General features: G+C 39.5%; 1 protein-coding gene across 1 annotated transcript in view; it reads left to right on the plus strand.

Annotated features, from left to right (window-relative positions):
• Positions 1-20742, plus strand: part of EXOC4 (exocyst complex component 4) — a gene marked incomplete at both ends in the record, with an annotated part of 836896 nt that overhangs the window by 235671 nt on the left and 580483 nt on the right. The window contains 2 exon segments of the mRNA XM_079711536.1: positions 1474-1619; positions 7054-7142. Of these exon segments, the coding sequence (XP_079567662.1) occupies positions 1474-1619; positions 7054-7142 (235 nt within the window).

Raw genomic sequence — 20742 nt, forward strand, 5'->3', positions numbered from 1 at the left:
CCCTCCCCTCCCCCTCCCTCTCCCCCTCCCCTCCCCCTCCCTCCCTCCCCCCTCCCCCCTCCTCCCTCCCCCCTCCTCCCTCCCCCCCTCCCTCCCCCCTCCCTCCCCCCTCCCTCTGTCTTTGGAGTTTTTTTAAAGAGCATTTTAAGGTTCAAAGCAAAATTGAGGGGGAGAGTACAGGGATTTCCCATTAGCTCCTGCCTCCACACATGCATATAGGCTCGTTTCTTAATACCACTAATTTTCAGTTTCTTCATCTCTAAATTACAATTAGTAATACTTACTTCATAGATTTGAGGATTGAGTAAGGTCATGTTTTTAAAATGTCTGATATTTGATAAGTATTCAGTAATGTGTATGTGCTTATAATATAGACATAATTGGCTTTAAAACTTACTTGGAGCAATATATTCACAGGTGTGCTTCATAAATGTTTTGATGGTAATGCTTGATATGGCCCTCACATCTCTATTGAATGAATGAATGATTATATACATATATGCAAGAATAATAGTGATATGGGACCCTGATTCTGAAAAGCTTTCACTTCAGTCATGGGTAGAATTGTTTGTCTACATGTACTGTATACCACTTGGTTATCTTAAAATTTTAAATGTGGCAAGTGATTATAGAAATGAGTTGAGTTGATACACTTTAGTCCTGGGTTAGATCATCTTAGGAACCATGGTGATTTCTGTTCCAGATCTGCTATTTTCTTTCACAACAGTGGGAACTTTTTACACTTGTCTTAGAAATAGTACAACTGATTCTAGCCCAGGCCCCCAAACCCCTGAGGCTCTAAAGTGGATTGATTTTTATAAGCAGGACCTGCTGGCAGTAGTGATCAAAAAAGCTGTTGCTTTTGTTGCTTTGAAACTCTGAAGATGAGTAGTGGGCCCTAGAAATAATATGCAGGTCAGGACCGCTTAGTCTGCTGTGGGCTACGCTAACCTGGTTGGCCGGTTTGTTAGAATGCTGGTCCAGTTCCTTGTCTATAATCTGAGAACGGATTTTCCTGATAAAGTTTTGTGCTTTCAATGAGGTAAAATATCTAAATGGATTAGCCCCTTGCCTGCAGTATAGTAAGCCCTCAGTAAATGTTACGGCATCGCTGCTGCTGCTGTTGCAGTTTGGAATAATAAGGATTAAATTATGACTAAAGGAGTATGTTGATTAAGTCACCCAGCCCAGTGCCTGACACATAGTAGACCCTCAATAAAAATGTTCCCTTTACCCCCATGTACAAATGCTCACTATACACTGTTCCCAGTTTTAGGAGTAGGTAGCAAATTGCTGACTTTCTGGCTATAATGACTCTTCCCTTAGGTCTACAACTAGAAATATGAATAGCTAGGTTAATATCCTTCTGAATGTCAAGGAGGTTTTAGAATTAGGTCTTCATGGTTTTAAGATTGCTTTTTCTTAATAGCACATCATAAATGTGTGTGTTAAGCTGTTTGTCTGCTTGTACAGATGCTGTTGACTGAGTACTTGGATATGAAAAATACTCGTGCAGCCTCTGAACCCTCAGCTCAACTAAGTTATGCCAGCACTGGGCGCGAGTGTGCAGCCTTTTTTGCCAAGAAGAAACCTCAAAGGCCCAAAAATTCTCTTTTCAAGTAAGTATCTCCCTGCTGGTAAGATAGGTGTCAAGATGTGTTAGATCCCAGTAGAACGGTTTTCCACTTTATTGACAGCCATTACTTCACCCATTTAAAGTTGATTTGAAATAATTGATAGGAAGTGACTATATATTCAACTTTGTATACTTCCGTTTTCTGTAAGGGAGGTGACTATTTTGGAATATGGTTACTGGACTATCTAGAACTTTTAATAAATAATTCTGGAATTTGTTTCTGGGGAGTCATATAAAATGAAGAGAAATGATATTCTCCCCTTGTTTCTGGGGAATTTTATATGAAATGAAATATTTCAGCCTTTGGAAAGCCCCAAGTGCCAAGAAACAACCTTTGTTAATAAAGTCACGCAAATCTCTCTAGCTAAGTAGTATTGGGTTTTACTTGATTTAGTAAAAGAACAATGTGGAAATTCTTTTTTTTTTTTTTTTTTTTTGCGGTACGTGGGCCTCTCACTGCTGCGGCCTCTCCCGCTGCAGAGCACAGGCTCTGGACCCGCAGGCTCAGCGGCCATGGCTCATGGGCCCAGCTGCTCTGCAGCACGTGGGATCCTCCCGGACCAGGGCACGAACCCGTGTCCCCCACATCGGCAGGCGGACCCCCCCCAACCACTGTGCCACCAGGGAAGCCCGGAACTTGTTTTTTTCAAATTACGATTAGCTACACTCACCTGGCCACATATTCTAAGTATATGTCACTTGGTAACAGCTAACAGTTAATATTATTATTAACATTAATAATAATAACGATAACAGCTACCATTCCTTGAGTGCTTACTATGTACCAGGCACTGTGGTAAATGAGTTTCTCAGAAGAATCTCAATCAAACATAATTTGATTCAGATTATACCAAATTTGGGCAGCAGGGTAGTGGTAATGCCTACTGAGTCCTTACTAAGTGCTAGCCAAGGCATAAAGCCATTTTCATGGATTGTCTCATGTATTTATTCATTCTAACAATCTAATGGCTATAGGTTCTATTTTTCATCCTCTATTACACATTAAAAAAAATTGAGGCTCATGCACAGAAACATAATTCAGAAAAGAAGACAGACAAGTAAATAATTGGTGATACTTCCATGTAGTAAAATGTGTGAGATGAGCACATGGTATTAGTGGAGGTTAGGAAGGGACTCTCAATCAGGATCAGCTCTTAAGCTTCTCAGGAAACTTCACACTACCCTCCTGGGAGCAAAGCCAACTCGTCTACTGAGTTAACAGTGCCTTGGGAATCAAAGGCTTCCAAACACTATCTATGCGGTATTGGGTATTGTTGATTCTCATGGTCAATGACTTTCTCTCCTCAGCACTCGTCAGAGGGGATTATTGGATCACATACATGGCACAGAAAAAGCTCATTGGAAACCCCAATCTATTTATCAGAATTACACGTGATCTAAATGCAATGTGGTATCCTGGAACAGAAAAAGGATATTAGTGGAAAATTTTGTGAAATCCAAATAAAGTCTGTAGTTTTGTGTCATACCAGTGTTAATTACTTAGATGCAACAAAATGTACCATGATTGTGTAAGACATTAACATTAGGGAGAGATTTGGGTGAAAGGTATACAGGAACTCCCTGTACTATTTTGCATCTTTTCTATAAACTTAATGATTTCAAAATAAAATTTGTTTTTAAAAAATTTTTAAAAATCAAGGCACAAGAGGTTAAGGAAATTATGCAAATTCACATGGCTAGCAAGTGGTAGAAATAGGATTTAAATCTTGGCACTTTTGAGATTTGTTTTCTGTCAAGGATTCATAGAGTTCTTAATCATTAAGGAAAGTTTCAACAGTTCATTTATCTTGTGGTCTAGAGGAGAGGAGATTTACTGTGCCCACACTGCAGTGAAATCCATTCTGTTTATTGGATGCGTTCTCTCTTTTTTTTTTTAAACAGTTTTATTCAGAGCTTGGATGCAGTATCAGTTAAAAGGCTTTAGTCTGCAAGTAGCATGGAACCCCAAATGAATAGATTAACCTATAGAAAGTTATTATCTCATACATAAGAATAAATATAGAGGATTCTTTAATTCACCGGTACAGTATCATCAAGGACTCAGCCCTTTCCATTTCTCTGCATTCAGTCCCACTCCAATAAAAATGGTGGTGCCCAGGAAATAGTGTGTGATTCATCCTGCAAATCCCTTTTTTTTTAATTAGTAGGCTTTATTTTTATCCATTTTAGGTTTATAGAAAAATTAAGCTGACAGTACAGAGATTTCACTTATGTCCCTTTACACCATAGTTTCTCCTCTTATTAACACCATAGTTTCTCCTCTTATTATTAGTGTGGCATATTAGTTACAATTGATGAACCAATATTGATACACCATTATTAGTTAAAGCCCATTGTTTACATTAGGGTTCACTCTTTGTATAGTTCTGTGGGTTTGGAGAAATGCACAATGTCATATATCCACCATTATAGTATCTTACAGAATAGTTTCACTGCCCCAAACATCCGGTTTTCCACTTATTCATTCCTCCTTCTTTTCCTTACCCCCTTGAAATGACTGATCTTTTTTACTATCTCTATAGTTTGCCCTTTCCAGAATGTCTTAAAGTTGGAATCATACAGTACGTAGCTTTTTCAGACTGGTTTCTTTCACTTAGCAGCATGCATTTAAGGTTCATCCATGTCTTTCTGTGGCTTTTTGTGGCATCCTTTGTATCGCTAAGTAATACTAGTTGTGTGGATGTACCACACTTGTTTTTCCATTCAGCTATTGAAAGACATCTTGATTGCTTCCAGCTTCTGGCAGTTATGAATAAAGCAGCGATAAACATTCATGTGCAGGTTTTTGTGTCAGTGTCAGTATTCGACTCATTTGGATAAATACCCAGGAGCATGATTACTAGATCATATGGTAGGACTATATTTAACTGTGTAAGACACTGCCATACTGTGTTCCAAAATGGCTATATCATTACAAATCCGTTTTTATTAATGATTAATTGTCCATCTATTAATATTTTTTGCCAGTCACAAAGCCCCTCTGCAAGTTTTTCTCAAGAAAACTAATAGGACCTGGGTCTGAGGCCCATTCCTAAACCAGTCACTGGCAAGGGGAAGTAGACCATGGTGATAGTCTTAAACCAGTCAGAGTTCATCTCCAGTGCTAGGTCTGCAGCTGGAGAGGGAGCCCCCTCTCCTGAGCACCCTGCCTAGTGAGAGGGAGCAAGGACGCAGACGCCCAGATAGAATCGGGCCTGTGCCAGCGAACAAGACAGATAGTGGGAGGAAAGGTGTTTGGTGGCGGCAACTAAGATTGCCTCAGATACTGCCTAAGGCCTACGGTTAGGCCTTTTCTTTCCCCTCTCCCCTCCCTCCCTCCCTCCGCCCCTTCCGGTCCTACCCAGCCCTCTTCAAGCTCAACTGACCGTTCTCAGTCTACGCCTCTTGCAGAAAGCAGGTTTCGGGGTGTTTAGATTTCATGCTGTCAGCCCTCACCCCTAACTTGCAACCTCAGACCACATAAACATTTTCAGACATTTAGCCAATCCTGAAATTGCGGTGTTGGATAACATAAGTTACTGGAAATGAATAAGTGAACTTAAGTAATCGTTCCACATTTGTTATTATTACATAGTAATGAAAACTCATCACCTGCACAGAATTAGGCCACTCTTAGAAATTTGCCCATTTCTAGGCTTGGTTCCACCATTAATGAGCCATGTGAGTCAGGGCAGTTCTCTTGTCTCAGTGGCCTCGGTGCCTTTGGCTGTAAAGTGGGGAGGTGAGACTGGCTAATCCCTCATGCCTCTTTTGCTCTAAAATTCTATCCATCTGTGACTTGTTGCAAACGCAGAAAGGATTCCTGAGTAGTGAAAATGCCTCAGGTCATAAAGGATTCAGATTTTGGCAAGCTGTCATCTGTTTCTGTCACATCTGTGAAGAACCTTATTACTCTCTTTAATTGTCCCTAGCCAAGGTTAATTAAGTGTGTTTAAGCTCTTTCTTATTGTATATGGTGTGCCTCTCTGTTCTTTGCTCAAGAGTTTATTTTTTCTCTTGCTGTTTCTGATCAATAGCTGTCAGCGTGCTTTTTGGAGGTCAGTGGCTTCTCGTCAGCACTTGACTGGCAGGTGACACTTTTGAAGTACTGCACACTTTGCCTTTCTTCTGGCTGTTTGTGCCCTCTTAGTTCTTGGCAGGGTGCAGAGAAAGGATCAAGTAACTCAGCTGTTTCCCTCAGACTGACATTCATCTTGGTATTCATCTTCCTTGTCAAAGAACCGATAAAGAAGGCATAATTAAGAAAACGTTGGTGCTCCTTCCTTGTGGCCAGAAACCTATCCCGTTATCACTGTTGCTCTTTCACTGTGTTGCTGTTTACCCCTTAGTGGCTGTAATTCTTAGAAGGATTTCTCCTGTCAGTCTGTTATCCTGACTGAAAATCTCAGGTTTGAAATGGAATTTCTTAGCACATCAAAGGATTTACAGTTTGATGATACAGTCATAATTTTACCTGTTTTTTTTTTTGTTGTTCTTCCTTACCTGCAAGTTACTTTTAAGACTGTGATTTGTTGTTGTTGTTTTTTTCTATTTTGTAGTCATTGTTTTAGCTTCTAAAGCCATGTTCTGTGTCATGAACCCATCCCCCATGTTTCTAACCTCTGAAGCAGTCCCTGGGGAGGTGTGAACAACATTTTGTAGCTTGGTATTTCTGAAAGTATTTTATGTGGTAAAATACAGCAACAACCAAAAAAACCAGGTAAAATTATGACTGTATCAAACCATAAATCCTTTGATGTGGTAAGCAATTACATTTCAAACCTGAGATTTTCTGTCAGGATAACAGGCTGACAGGAGAAATCCTTCTAAGAATTACAGGTGGCCGGTAAGAATCCTGGCAGCCGTTTAGAAAGTATATTGTTTTTGAGGACTTTTAAGGAGAGACCATAGATGCCTTGTTTCTCTGGTGTAGTTATTTAACATCATTTCTCACAACCCATTGTGCTAGTCCTCTCACTGGGGGAGTTAGAAAGGCCAGGGGTCAGCTCTGAGGAGCCCGTATTTCTGCGGTGGCAGCTGGCAGACACTGAGGTCTTTTGAGCTGCCTAGGAGCGAAATCAGAATGCCATTAGAGGATACGGCTGTTGCTGTGTGTGTAGGGATCCTGGCAAGGGATCTGGAGGCAAAAGAAAGTTGCAAGATCGAGTGTATCAGTTGAAATAGAGAAGGAGCAGAATGTCCAAATACCGTCATGGAGGAGTGTTTAGGCAGGAATATCATTCACAACTCAAGGTCCATGGCAGCCTCCCCTGGCCTGGAACAGCCAGAACGTCTTGGTCGTGGAACACTAGGGAGCGTCACATGGGCTGGCGTAGAATACTGTCGGAATATACAGAGCTGGACACCACCTGTTTGGTTACTACCTAATCGTCTGTTTACGCTGCGTTTCGTTGCAGGTTCGAATCATCCTCCCATGCCATCAGTATGAGTGCCTATTTGCGAGAACAGAGAAGGGAGCTGTACAGTCGGAGTGGAGAGCTTCAAGGTGGGTAATCGACCTTCTCTAGAAAAATTAGGTTTCTGGAGGAAGATCTGAAGTGTTTATAGCATGTGAATTTGAGGTCTGCATTCACAGGATTCTTTCAAGATAGCAAAGATGGAAAGACCTGGTAATCTGTTTCTTCTATCATTTCCCAGCATCAGCTGCCAAGCAGCTAAAACTATTACTGTGGCCTCAGGATTTATAGACCTGCTACCATTCAAGTGGGAACTCAATGTGAAAAGAAATGAAGGCAGTTCCTTTTTGCTTAGAGGTGGCAGACGTGATTCCAGTCACAGTCTAGGGGAATGCCGTCTTCTGTGGCTGCCACTGTTATTTTAATTATTGTTTTCAGTACTTTCTGGAATATGGCAGGGGTACTTGAGATTTGGAAAAGTGCAGATGCAGCCTCTGTTGTTATTTAAGGGAAGAAGGATGCCTTTAAACAGTACGTTCTGATCAACATAACTTTGATACGCGGGATATTTGATGTTCATGTGTGGTTACTAAAATGTTGGAATCTGAAGAAGAAAATAATTAAGAAAATAAACTATAAGTAAATTTATTTAAATAAAAAAATCACACTAATAACATTTTTTCCTGTGACCAAAAGGATGCTAATCATGGTAAATGTGATCAATTAAGAAAGATTTGTGAAGGTCTGCTAAGTGCAAGACATCCAAGCACTGGAAGGGATGGAAGTTGTTGAGTACATGGAAATAAAAGATAAAAACCTTAAGATCCAGTTATGAAAGTAAGGAATGAATATCAATAACAATATAAGGCAGTCAGTGGTAACAACTAAGTGGATGGTATGGATAAAATTGCTAGAGGAGTTGAGAGGGGAGAGATTCTTTAAATTATGTTAGAACTATGGGCTTTCTCCATGAGGGATGGAGAACACTTTCACTGTCTTTGATGCATTGCAGGCACTTGGAATATTTTGTAGTGACTAGCCTCCACAATTAAATATTTAGTTTTTAAGACTCATCATAATTCTACAACAGAATATCAGGAAGCAACTAGCCAGCCTTTCTAGAGTTAAAAGACTATTGCCTCGTCATTCCTACCTTCAACTTCATTATTAATCTATCAGTAAATACCTGTAAATTTTTCCAAAGACTCTGCTATGCTGTCTCATAGTTATATCACAGTAATAATTCCACAGCTCAGACATAAAGTTACCAGAATTAAAAGCCTAGAAATACATTTGAGGATATAAGGAAAAGGAAATTAGCTTACAAGCATTTTATTTAATATTAAAGTATTGCTGTATGTTCTAGAAAACATGAAGTGTGTGTCTTGTAGTCTTGAAGTGGCGGAGTACAGAGAGTAGTTAGGTTTGGAACAGATGAAGGAGTGAGCCACTGTATGGTCAGTCAGACAAGGAGGGTGACCTGGGCTTCTGCAGGGAACTACCTCCTGGCAGTATAGGGTGGACTGCAAGGCTTGGAAGGAAATGATAGTTTTGGAACACACATTCTTGTAGGACTGATCATACTTGAACTGACACTTAGGGGGCGTAGAAAATTACCTAGGTTTGGAGAGCTCTTCCATATCTCCACCTTCCATCACAGTGTCCTACTTATTTTATTTATTTATTTATTTTTGGTTTCCCAAAGCCCCACAGGTTTTTTGTTTTGTTTTGTTTTTTGTTTTTCACACACACACACACACACACACACACACACACACTGTATTTTATTTTTACAAGCGATAAATAGACTGCACAGTGTCCTACTTATAAATTCAGAATTGACCTAAGGAGTAGTTTAAGTTTACCTCCAAAATTTCTCTCCACCTGGCTTCTAGTATATGAAATTCCTTTAGTGAGGACACACAGAGCCTTTCTTCTTCTTTTTTAGCTTGAATCCTGATCGCTTCCTTTTTTATTCATTAAAAAATTTAATTTTTTAGAGCAGTTTTAGGTTCACAGCAGAACTGAGTGGGAAGTGCAGAGAACAGCCCCGTCCCTACATACGTGTACACAGCCTCCCCGACTTGCAGCAGACAGCCTGCACCGCAGTAAAGCTGTTCACTTGGCACTGAGAGATGAAAAGGTAGACCACGTAACTAATGGGACAGCAGTGCAACTTGTCATTCACTCGTATTCCAGCCTCGTTACTGAACGAGGATAAATGACAGATACCAGAGTCCTCTTTGTTTAGTAGACAGTGAGCACGGTGAGTGAGCACTCTGCGCTTTGCTGTAGCTGTGCCCCATCCCCAACCCCACCCATGGTCCATGACCTCTTGAGAGACAGACGGTACAGCCAATCAGTGAAGAGCAGAGGGTTCTGGGCCCGTACTGCCTACGTTTAAAACCTAGCTCCCCATTTCCTAGCTTCAGAAGCTCCGTGCCTCCTTATCTCTAAATGGGCGTATCTCTAAACAGTGCCTACCCCCAAGAGGTGGTTGTGAACGTTAGGGGAGTAAGCTATGAAAAGTGCTGAGAAAAGTACCTGACGTAGTAAATGTTATGCGTTCCTCCTTCTCTCCAAATGTTGTTATCTCTAGTTTTGTCACTTCAGAGTTTTCATATACATTCTGTTTGTCTCCTCGTTGGGCTAAACCCTGCTCAGCTTTCCAACTTCAGTTGGTCACTGTGATGAGCCCTCCCTGCTGGTGTCTCCTCTCCCTAACATACCACCTACAAAAAAAAAAAAAAAACAAAGCACACACTCTGTCTCTCTTTGCTTCTCTCTCTCTCTCTGGGCTCGTGGCCCCTGCTGTGTGCACACATCTTTACTGTTCCCTTTCTTATATCGTTCTCCACACTGTATTGTGGATTTGCCACAGAGCTATAAGCTCCATGAGGGACATCCTGTTTTATTCCCTGTGCTTAGTACAGTGCCTGGTATAGTAAATGTTCAGTAAATACTGATGGACTCAGTGACAGAAGGAATGAGGATGGCAGAGGTCTAAAGTAGGATGGGCAGCTTATTAGTTGAGAGGTTAGGAAGGAGGCCCCAAAGGAGATGGGGCCACTGACAGCCATTATCAGCTTCATAGGTTTGCATTAGCTTTTAAGTTTAAGCCGAAGTAGAGCCTATACATAGATACATTTTTGTTCTTTGCAGTTATACATGGCTTTATTAAATAGAAATGTTGCCCTTGAGCTGTCTGGCCTAGGACAACATTGCTGTATATAATTGAAAAACATTGAAAAATCCAACTAAGTTACAGAGGACTTTCATTCTGTGAGAATGGTTAATCGAAGAATCATCATAATCTAGGAACTTTTACCATCCTTCAAAAAGTTAGTTGAAATATGGAACTTTCAAGCAACAGGCTATTGTACGTACCAGTGTTGAGCAAAATAGGAGCATTTATCTCTGGTTAGAGGGGAGAAAGTACCTAGCAAACATATCATGTTCATAATAATCATTAAAAATAATTGAGCTGAGCTGACACATCACGTGCTTGGTGAGAGGCTGTATCAGCTGACCAGTTTTTGTGCAAGTTTGATGGAGTTTCATTCAGGAACCAAAGTTTCTCTGATGAATGCTTTTAATATTGCAGCAGGAAAAAAGGAGCTGGGGGGGAAATCACGTCTTTTTTCCATAAAAAATGGTCATTCTTTTTCAGTTATTCTATTAATCTGACTGGTCCGAGGACCACAGTGAGATCTGCATTTCACCTTATCCTGAAAAGGCATAGTTAAATAGTTCAGTCACATCATAAGAGACTGGCAGGAGATTTTCGTCTCTTCTCTTAGAGCCACGAAGCTGCAGGCTTCGCTTCCCGGTGGTTTGGTTCGTGAGGTCAGCTCTTCCTTCTGTGGTAGGAGAGCGGTAAAGATAGACCATCAAAGTAACATTAAAAGGCTCACATCTGACAAAAGTTAAGCTCCTGTCAACATTTCTAATTCATCATGCAATTAAAAAGTGTTCTACACAAGGGGGAAAAAGAATGAAAAAATGAGATTTCTTTGGTATCATCAACCCATCTCAGTTGGCTCTAACTGTCAGGGTACAAGTGGTTCATTACATTGTGTGCTGTGGGCATCTGGGCTGAGGACGTCGGGGTGCTGTTCCCAAGAGTGCAGGGCAACAGCTGGAAGTCAAACTTGTGCATATGTCTGCGTTAATCATGGATGTCCTGTTGTTCTGAGCCCCTCCACTGCTTCATTGTACTGCTCACACAGTCATGTGGAAGCTTAGAAAGGTACTCATTTTAAAGAACATTTAGCTTCAATACAGTGTCTGAGGTTTTTTTTTTTGAATTTTATTTTTTTATACAGCAGGTTCTTATTAGTTGTCTATTTTATACATATTAGTGTATATATGTCAATCCCAATCTCCCAGTTCATTCCACCCCCGCTTTCCCCCCTTGGTGTCCACACGTTTGTTCTCTACATCTGTGTCTCAGTTTCTGACCTGCAAACTGGTTCATCTGTACCATTTTTCTAGGTTCCACATATATGCATTAATATACGATATTTGTTTTTCTCTTTCTGACTCACTTCATTCTGTATGACACTCTCTAGATCCATCCACGTCTCTACAAATGACCCAATTTTGTTCCTTTTTATGGCTGGGTAATATTCCATTGTATATATGTACCACATCTTCTTTATCCATTTGTCTGTCAGTGGGCATTTAGGTTGCTTCCATGTCCTGGCTATTGTAAATAGTGCTTCAATGAACATTGGGGTGCATGTGTCTTTTTGAATTGTGGTTTTCTCTGTGTATATGCCCAGCAGTGGGATTGCTGGGTCATATGGTAATTCTGTTTTTAGTTTGCTAAGGAACCTCCATACTGTTCTCCATAGTGGCTGTATCAATTTACATTCCCACCAACAGTGCAAGAGGGTTCCCTTTTCTCCACACCCTCTCCAGCATTTGTTGTTTGTAGATTTTCTGTTGATGCCCATTCTAACTAGTGTGAGGTGATACCTCATTGTAGTTTTGATTTGCATTTCTGTAATAATTAGTGATGTTGAGTAGCTTTTCATGTGCCTCTTGGCCATCTGTATGTCTTCTTTGGAGAAATGTCTATTTAGGTCTTCTGCCCATTTTTGGATTGGGTTGTTTGTTTTTTTAATGCTGTGCTGCATGAGCTGTTTATATGTTTTGGAGATTAATCCTTTGTCCGTTGATTCGTTTGCAAATATTTTCTCCCATTCTGACGGTTGTCTTATCGTCTTGTTTGTGGTTTCCTTTGCTTTGCAAAAGGTTTTAAGTTTCATTAGGTCCCATTTGTTTCTTTTTGTTTTTATTTCCATTAGTCTAGGAGGTGGATCAAAAAAGATCTTGCTGTGATTTATGTCAAAGAGTGTTCTTCCTATGTTTTCCTTGAAGTGTTTTATACTGTCTGGTCTTACATTTAGGTCTCTAATCCATTTTGAGTTCATTTTTGTGTATAGTGCTAGGGAGTGTTCTAAGTTCATTCTTTTACATGTAGCTGTCCAGTTTTCCCAGCACCACTTATTGAAGAGACTACCTTTTCTCCATTGTATATCCTTTCCTCCTTTGTCATAGAGTAGTTGACCATAGGTGCGTGGGTTTATCTCTGGGCTTTCTATCCTGTTCCATTGATCTATATTTCTGTTTTTTGCCAGTACCATATTGTCTTGATTACTGTACCGTTGTAGTATAGTCTGAAGTCAGAGAGTCTGATTCCTCCAGATCCGTTTCTTTCCCTCAAGACTGCTTTGGCTATTCGGGGTCTTTTGTGTCTCCATACAAATTTTAAGATTTTTGGTTCTAGTTCTGTAAAAAATGCCATTGGTAGTTTGATAGGGATTGCATTGAATCTGTAGATTACTTTGGCTAGTATAGTGATTTTCACAATATTGATTCTTCCAATCCAAGAACATGGTATATCTCTCTATCTGTTGTTATCATCTTTAATTTCTTTCATCAGTGTCTTAGTTTTCTGCATACAGGTCTTTTGTCTCCCTAGGTAGGTTTATTCCTAGGTATTTTATTCTTTTTGTTGCAATGGTAAATGGGAGTGTTTCCTTAATTTCTCCTTCAGATTTTTCATCATTAGTGTATGGGAATGCAAGAGATTTCTGTGCATTAATTTTGTATCCTGCAACTTTACCAAATTCATTGATTAGCTCTAGTAGTTTTCTGGTGGCATCTTTAGGATTCTCTATGTGTAGTATCATGTCATCTGCAAATAGTGACAGTTTTACTTTTTCTTTTCCAATTTGTATTCCTTTTATTTCTTTTTCTTCTCTGATTGCCGTGGCTAGGACTTCCAAAACTATGTTGAATAATACTGGTGAGAGTGGACATCCTTGTCTTTTTCCTGATCTTAGAGGAAATGCTTTCAGTTTTTCACCAGTGAGAATGATGTTTGCTGTGGATTTCTCGTATACGGTGTTCATTATTTTGAGGTAAGTTCCCTCTATGCCCACTTTCTGGAGAGTTTTCATCATTAATGGGTGTTGAATTTTGTCAAAAGCTTTTTCTACATCTATTGAGATGATCATATGGTTTTTATTCTTCAATTTGTTAATATGGTGTATCACATTGATTGATTTGTGTATATTGAAGACTCCTTTCATCCCTGGGATAAATCCCACTTGATCATGGTGTATGATCCTTTTAATGTGCTGTTGGATTCTGTTTGCTAGTGTTTTGTTGAGGATTTTTGCATCTATATTCATCAGTGACATTGGTCTGTAATTTTCTTTTTGTGTAGTCTCTTTGGTTTTGGTATCAAGGTGATGGTGGCCTCATGGAATGAGTTTGGGAGTGTCCCTTCCTTTGCAATTTTTGGATGAGTTCGATAAGGATGGGTGTTAGCTCTTCTCTAAATGTTTGATAGAATTCACCTGTGAAGCCATCTGGTCCTGGACTTTTGTTTGTTGGAAGATTTTTAATCACAGTGTGAATTTCATAACTTGTGATTGGTGTGTTCATGTTTTCTATTTCTTCCTGGTTCAGTCTTGGAATGTTCTACCTTTCTAAGAATTTGTCCATTTCTTCCAGGTTGTCCATTTTATTGGCATAGAGTTCCTTGTAGTAGTCTCTTAGGATGCTTTGTATTTCTGTGGTGTCTGTTGTAACTTCTCCTTTTTCATTTCTAATTTTATTGATTTGAGTCCTCTTACCTTTTTCTTGATGAGTCTGTCTAATGGTTTATCAATTTTGTTTATCTTCTCAAAGAACCAGCTTTTAGTTTTATTGATCTTTGCTATTGTTTACTTTGTTTCTATTTCATTTATTTCTGCTCTGATCTTTATGATTTCTTTCCTTCTTCTAACTTTGGGTTTTGTTTGTTCTTCTTTCTCTAGTTCCTTCAGGTGTAAGGTTAGATTGTTTATTTGAGATTTTTTTTTGATTCTTGAGATAGGCTTGTATAGCTGTAAACTTCCCTCTTAGAACTGCTTTTCCTGCATCCCATAGGTTTTGGATCATCGTGTTTTCATTGTCGTTTGTCTGTAGGTATTTTTGATTTCCTCTATGATTTCTTCATTGATCTCTTGGTTATTTAATGTATTGTTTAGCCTCCAAGTTGTTGTGTTTTTTACATTGTTTTCCCTGTAATTGATTTCTAATCTCATAGTGTTGTGGTCAGAAAAGATGCTTGATATTATTTCAGTTTTCTTAAATTTAGTGAGGCTTGATGTGACCCAAGATGTGATCTTCCTGCTGTTTTTGGATGGAATGTCCTATCAATATCAGTTAAATCTATCTGGTGTATTGTGTCATTTAAAGTTCTGTTTCCTTATTAATTTTCTGTTTGGATGATCTGTCCATTGGTGTAAGTGAGGTGTTAAAGTCCCCCACTATTATTGTGTTACTGTCGATTTCCTCTTTTAAGCTGTTAGCAGTTTCCTTATGTATTGAGGTGCTCCTGTGTTGGGTGCATATATATTTATAATTGTTTTATCTTCTTTTGGATTTATCCCTTGATCATTACGTAGTGTCTTTCCTCGTCTCTTGTAACATTCTTTATTTTAAAGTCTCTTTTATCTGATACTAGTATTGCTACTCCAGGTTTCTTTTGATTTCCATTTGCATGGAATATCTTTTTCCATCCCCTCACTTTCAGTCTGTATGTGTCCCTAGGTCTGAAGTGGGATTGTTGTAGACAGCATACATATGGGTCTTGTTTTTGTATCCATTCAGCAAGCATGTGTCTTTTGGTTGGAGCATTTAATCCATTCATGTTTAAGGCAATTATCGTTATGTATGTTCCTATTACCATATTGTTAATTGTTTTGGGTTTGTCTTTGTAGGTTCTTTTCTTCTCTTGTGTTTCCCACTTAGAGCAGTTCCTGTAGCATTTGTTGTAGAGCTGGTTTGGTGGTGGTGAATTCTCTTAGCTTTTGCTTGTCTGTAAAGCTGTTGATTTCTCCATCGAACCTGAATGAGATCCTTGCCGGCTAGAGTAATCTTGGTTGTAGGTTCTTCCCTTTCATCACTTTAAGTATATCATGCCACTCCCTTCTGGCTTGTAGAGTTTCTGCTGAGAAATCAGCTGTTAACCTTATGAGAGTTCCCTTGTATGCTATTTGTCGTTTTCGCTGGTTGCTTTTAATAATTTTTCTTTGTCTTTAATTTTTGTCAAATTGATTACTATGTGTCTCGGTGTGTTCCTCCTTGGGTTTATCCTGCCTGGGACTCTCTGCACTTCCTGGACTTGGGTGGCTATTTCCTTTCCCATGTTAGGGAAGTTTTCGACTATAATCTCTTCAAATGTTTTCTTGGGTCCTTTCTCTCTCTCTTCTCCTTCTGGGACACTTATAATGTGAATGTTGGTGTGTTTAATTGTTGTCCCAGAGGTCTCTTAGGCCGTCTTCATTTCTTTTTATTCTTTTTTCTTCATTCTGTTCCACGGCAATGAATTCCACCATTCTGTCTTCCAGGTCACTTATCCGTTCTTCTCCTTCAGTTATTCTGCTATTGATTCCTTCTAGTGTAGTTTTCATTTCAGTTATTGTATGTTCATCTCTGTGTGTTTGTTCTTTAATTCTTCTAGGACTTTGTTTAACATTTCTCACATCTTCTCGACCTTTGCCTCCATTCTTTTTCTGAGGTCCTGGATCATCTTCACTATCATTATTCTGAGTTCTTTTTCTGGAAGGTTGCCTATCTCCACTTCATTTAGTTGTTTTTCTGGGGTTTTATCTTGTTCCTTCATCTGGTACATAGTCCTCTGCCTTTTCATCTTGTCTATCTTTCTGTGAATGTGGTTTTTGTTCCACAGGCTGCAGGATTGTAGTTCTTCTTGCTTCTGCTGTCTGCCTTCTGGTGGATGATGTTATCTAAGAGGCTTGTGTAAGTGTCCTTATGGGAGGGACTGGTGGTGGGTAGAGCTGGCTGTAGCTCTTTTGGGCAGAGCTTAGTAAAACTTTAATCTGCTTGTCTGCTGATGGATGGGGCTTGCTTCCCTCCCTGTTGGTTGTTTGGTCTGAGGCGACCCAACACTTGAGCCCACCCGGCTAATGGCAGACTCTGGGAGGGCTCACGGCAAGGAGTACTTCCCAGAACTTCTGCTGCCAGTGATCTTGTCCTCATGGTGAGACAGAGCCACCCCCTGCCTCTCCAGGAGACCCTCCAACACTGGCCGGTAGGTCTGGTTCAGTTGTCTATGGGGTCACTGCTCCTTCCCCTAGGTTCCGACATGCACACTATGTTGTGTGTGCCCTCCAAGAGTGGAGTCTCTGTTTCCCCCAGTCCTGTCAAAATCCTGCAGTCATATCCCACTAGCCTCAGAATCTGATTCTCTAGAAATTCTTCCTCCTGTTGCCAGACCCCCAGGTTGGGAAGCCTGACGTGGGGCTCAGAACCTTCACTGTAGTGGGTGGACTTCTGTGGTATGTGTTCCCCCGTTTGTGAGTCACCCACCCAGCAGTTATGGGATTTGATTTTTTTGTGATTGTGCCCCTCCTACCATCTCATTGTGGCTTCTCCTTTGTCTTTGGATGTGGGGTATCTTTTTTGGTCATTAGTTCCAGTGTCTTCCTGTCAATGATTGTTCAGCAGTTAGTTGTGATTCCGGTGCTCTGGCAAGAGGTAGTGGCAGTCTAGTGTCTGAGTTTTAATGTGTGATTCTTCAGGAGAATATGGTAACTGATGAACACATTGTGTCATGAGGGTTGGAAAAAAAAAAGTCAAAATACTTACTGCTGCCCATGACCAAAACAGGGTCTTTGGTTAATCCCCTGTGCCTCGGTTTTCTCATTTGAAAAATAGAGCTGTTATCAGTTCTAACTCTTTTAGGAGGGGATATTGTGATTGTAAAATTAGATATCAAAACTCTGGAAAAATTAGAATAGCTATAATTGTTTGAAATTAAAATGGTGCTTTAAAAAAGTTTATCATTGTGGAATGAGGAGAGCTGCATCCCTCTCTTTATCTCTCATTTTCTCCTCCCATTCACTCTCACTGTTTCTCTGGGTCGGCTCACCTCAAGGTCACCGGTGACCTCCATCTTGGCAGATTCAGTGTTTGCTTTTCTGTGTTCAGCTCACTTGCTGGTTCAGCAACTGTTTTCCTTTTCTCTTTCTCATGTTCTTTCTGAGCCTTCTCAAGGCCTCCTTGGAGTGTCTCCTGGTTTGGTCCTGAAAGCTTTCCTGTGTTCCCTCTGTACACTCTCACCTGATGATCTCAGCCAAAACCAAGCTTTGCTTGGGGCCAGATGCAGATGACTTGCAGATCTAGGTCTCCTGCCCAAATCTCATGATTGTTTCCTGATTTCTTCCAGCATCCTATCTCCCCTTCCCACATCTTATCATTCTTAACCTCAGCATGTTTTTTATTTTCCTCATAATAGTTAAAAGAATATGTACATCTTGTCAACTTGTTAATATTCTACACAGAATGCAAGCCTTACTCACTAATGCGTTCCAGTGCCTAGGACGATACTTGGCTTGAATTAGGCACTTCGAAAATATATGATGAAGGAGGCCTCTTGCCTCCATATCTCCTTATTTGCATGTACAAGCCTACTTATTTGAGAAACACTAGTGGTAGCTTTAATAGACAGACCAGGAATTCTGTACTTTGTCTTTGCTCATTTTTTTTTTTTTTTTTTGCGGTACGTGGGCATCTCACTGTTGTGGCCTCTCCTGTTGCGGAGCACAGGCTCCGGACACGCAAGCTCAATGGCCATGGCTCACGGGCCCAGCCGCTCCGCGGCACGTGGGATCTTCGCAGACCGGGGCACGAACCCGTGTCCTCTGCATCGGCAGGCGGACTCCCATCCACTGCGCTACCTGGGAAGCCCTTTGCTCATTTTTAAAGGTGATCAAACTCACTAATAGGTAGAGTACATTAATTGTCACCAATCCAAGTAGAAATGTATACTCAGTTTTGATTACAGTTTCTTCTCTGTCTTGGGGCTACTTAGTACTTCTGTTTGTACTCAATCATATTACCTTTAAGAGTGTCATTTTTATTCCAATTAGTTAAATGAGTGACATTTCTATGGCCCTGACATTGAAATAGTCTGTAAAGCTCCAACCACTTGAAATAGTCTGTAAAGCTACAACCACTTGAGAATTGACTTCTCTAAGAGGATTTGCTTTACATAGTAAATATGGAAGTACTGACATCAGGGAAAACTGGGCTCTTATACTGACCTGACCTGAATTTTTTGAGTTTTTCTCTCTAATGGGTTGTTGGTAACTGGGGTTGTGAATACTTAATAGTATCATATGTAATTAATCTGCTTGGAGGTGCCTTGCCCTAAAGTAAGGCAATATTTGAAATAGATTAAGCATGAGTTGATTATCCTTTTTACAGAAGGATTTATTATAGGAGGATTTAGTATAGGAGTCTCCTAAGTAGCAAGCTGTTCTATAATGGAGCATTTAAAGCAAGATTTCACTTATGCACACATTTTCAGGGACATTTTGGCTGAAGTGAGGTACAGCAGTTTTATACACATACCACCCTTTTGTTCCACAGCCTTATATATAAGAAGCACTTGTAAAGCTTTATATTCGTGAAATTTGATTAGAAAATTCTTTGTAGTCTTTAAAATCTTGCTTAATGACTTTGTTAATAACTGAGTAACAATATGCAAGCGACATGGGGAAAAAAGTACTTTTTCTTTTGGTTAAAATTGCACGTAATTATTTCAAAATAACCTTAATCTGTTACAGTTATCTCTTCTGTTTTAGGTTGTAAAATAGTGTATGAAAATTGATTCCCCCTCCTTTTGTATATTTATATTTTTGCTTTTTAAAAGACAGATCATAACATATGTAAGATATATCTTAATATGAAATTATAATAAATTTTTTATAAGTGCTAATTTCTTTATCTTTTCCTAAGAAGTAGTAAGTAATAAATATACTTTCCTCAGGTCATGAGCAGACAAATGCATTATTTCAAATCATGTAGGAAATAAAAGTGTTCCTATGCCACAAATGTTATTGAGCATACCAGCCCTTAGTCTTAATCTATGCCAAATAGATGTTTATTTTATTTTAAAATGTTCTTTTGTGGATTTAGTTTATATAAAATGGATTTATTTTCTGAATAAGTCTAGTTCATAAAACATCCTTTCTACCCAGTGGACAAACCACTGGTAGCTGAACCATGTGCAAGGTCACGAGTAAATGGATCATGAGAGTGCAAAGTGGCCATCACAAAGCCTTATTTAGTAAAGTCTAAGAGCCTCACTCTTGAGAAATGACCCTTGGTCATTGTGCAGAACTAGTTGATGATATATCATCTTATTTTTAAAAAACTTTTGTTCTACCCATTTATTCATTCATCCATACAGAGATAGGGGAGAAGAGGGAATGCTGCTAAATGAGATATATATTTGAGTTTTAAAAGTGATACATATGCATGTCTAGCTATATTATACTTCAATTAAAAGGTTTTTTTTAAACCAAAGTATGAAAAAACACCAGAAACTTCTAACATGAGGTAACAGAGAATTTTGAATGTTAGCTTCTCTTATATTTTTCATCATTTGGTTCACATTAATTTTTTAATAATGTGAAGATGATAGCTTTGCTATTATTCCTTATTTTCTTAGACTTTCTCTAGGACCATAAGAAGTTATATTTTGGCAACCTTAGTAGTTTATATGATGCAACTAATAATTCTGACCTGAGCTCCTTTAGAAGATAGAGAAAACCACAAACATTTATAGTATATAGTGAGGAAAGTAATTATTAGAAACTAGTGAGAATGCTACATAACAGATTTATCATTGTCCCAGTAAGACACGATTCATAAGGTAATTTTACATTTTCAAAATGAAGGTTGGGTCCTTCAGGAAGGCTAATAGTTCGAGATTACCTTATCTAAAGTGATCTGTTACCAAACTTCAGAAGAAATTGATGTAAACATGCACATAGTATGATGTCTAGAAAATGAAAAAATAGATTTTAATGGTAGAATGTGCTTTAGAACTCATAATCTAGTGCTTTTAAACTCATTTTTCAATCATAGAACCTGTCTTCTGTTTAAGTCTTATTTCATAGTTCAAATGGTTTGACTAAGTGGGGTTGGGGGCTCAGAGCCCCACCTGCTTAGATGCCCCCCCCCTTCCATTTGCTCCTTTCCCCTTCCTCTGTGTGGCACCAAGGCACCATTACAAAACTACAGACTCCCAGAAGCAGACTCCTACGCAACGGAAAACTTGATATCGGGAGAGAGATGACATTACAGATTTGTAGG

This window comes from Hyperoodon ampullatus (assembly GCF_949752795.1).
Source record: "Hyperoodon ampullatus genome assembly, chromosome: 9".
Lineage (NCBI taxonomy): Eukaryota > Metazoa > Chordata > Mammalia > Artiodactyla > Ziphiidae > Hyperoodon > Hyperoodon ampullatus.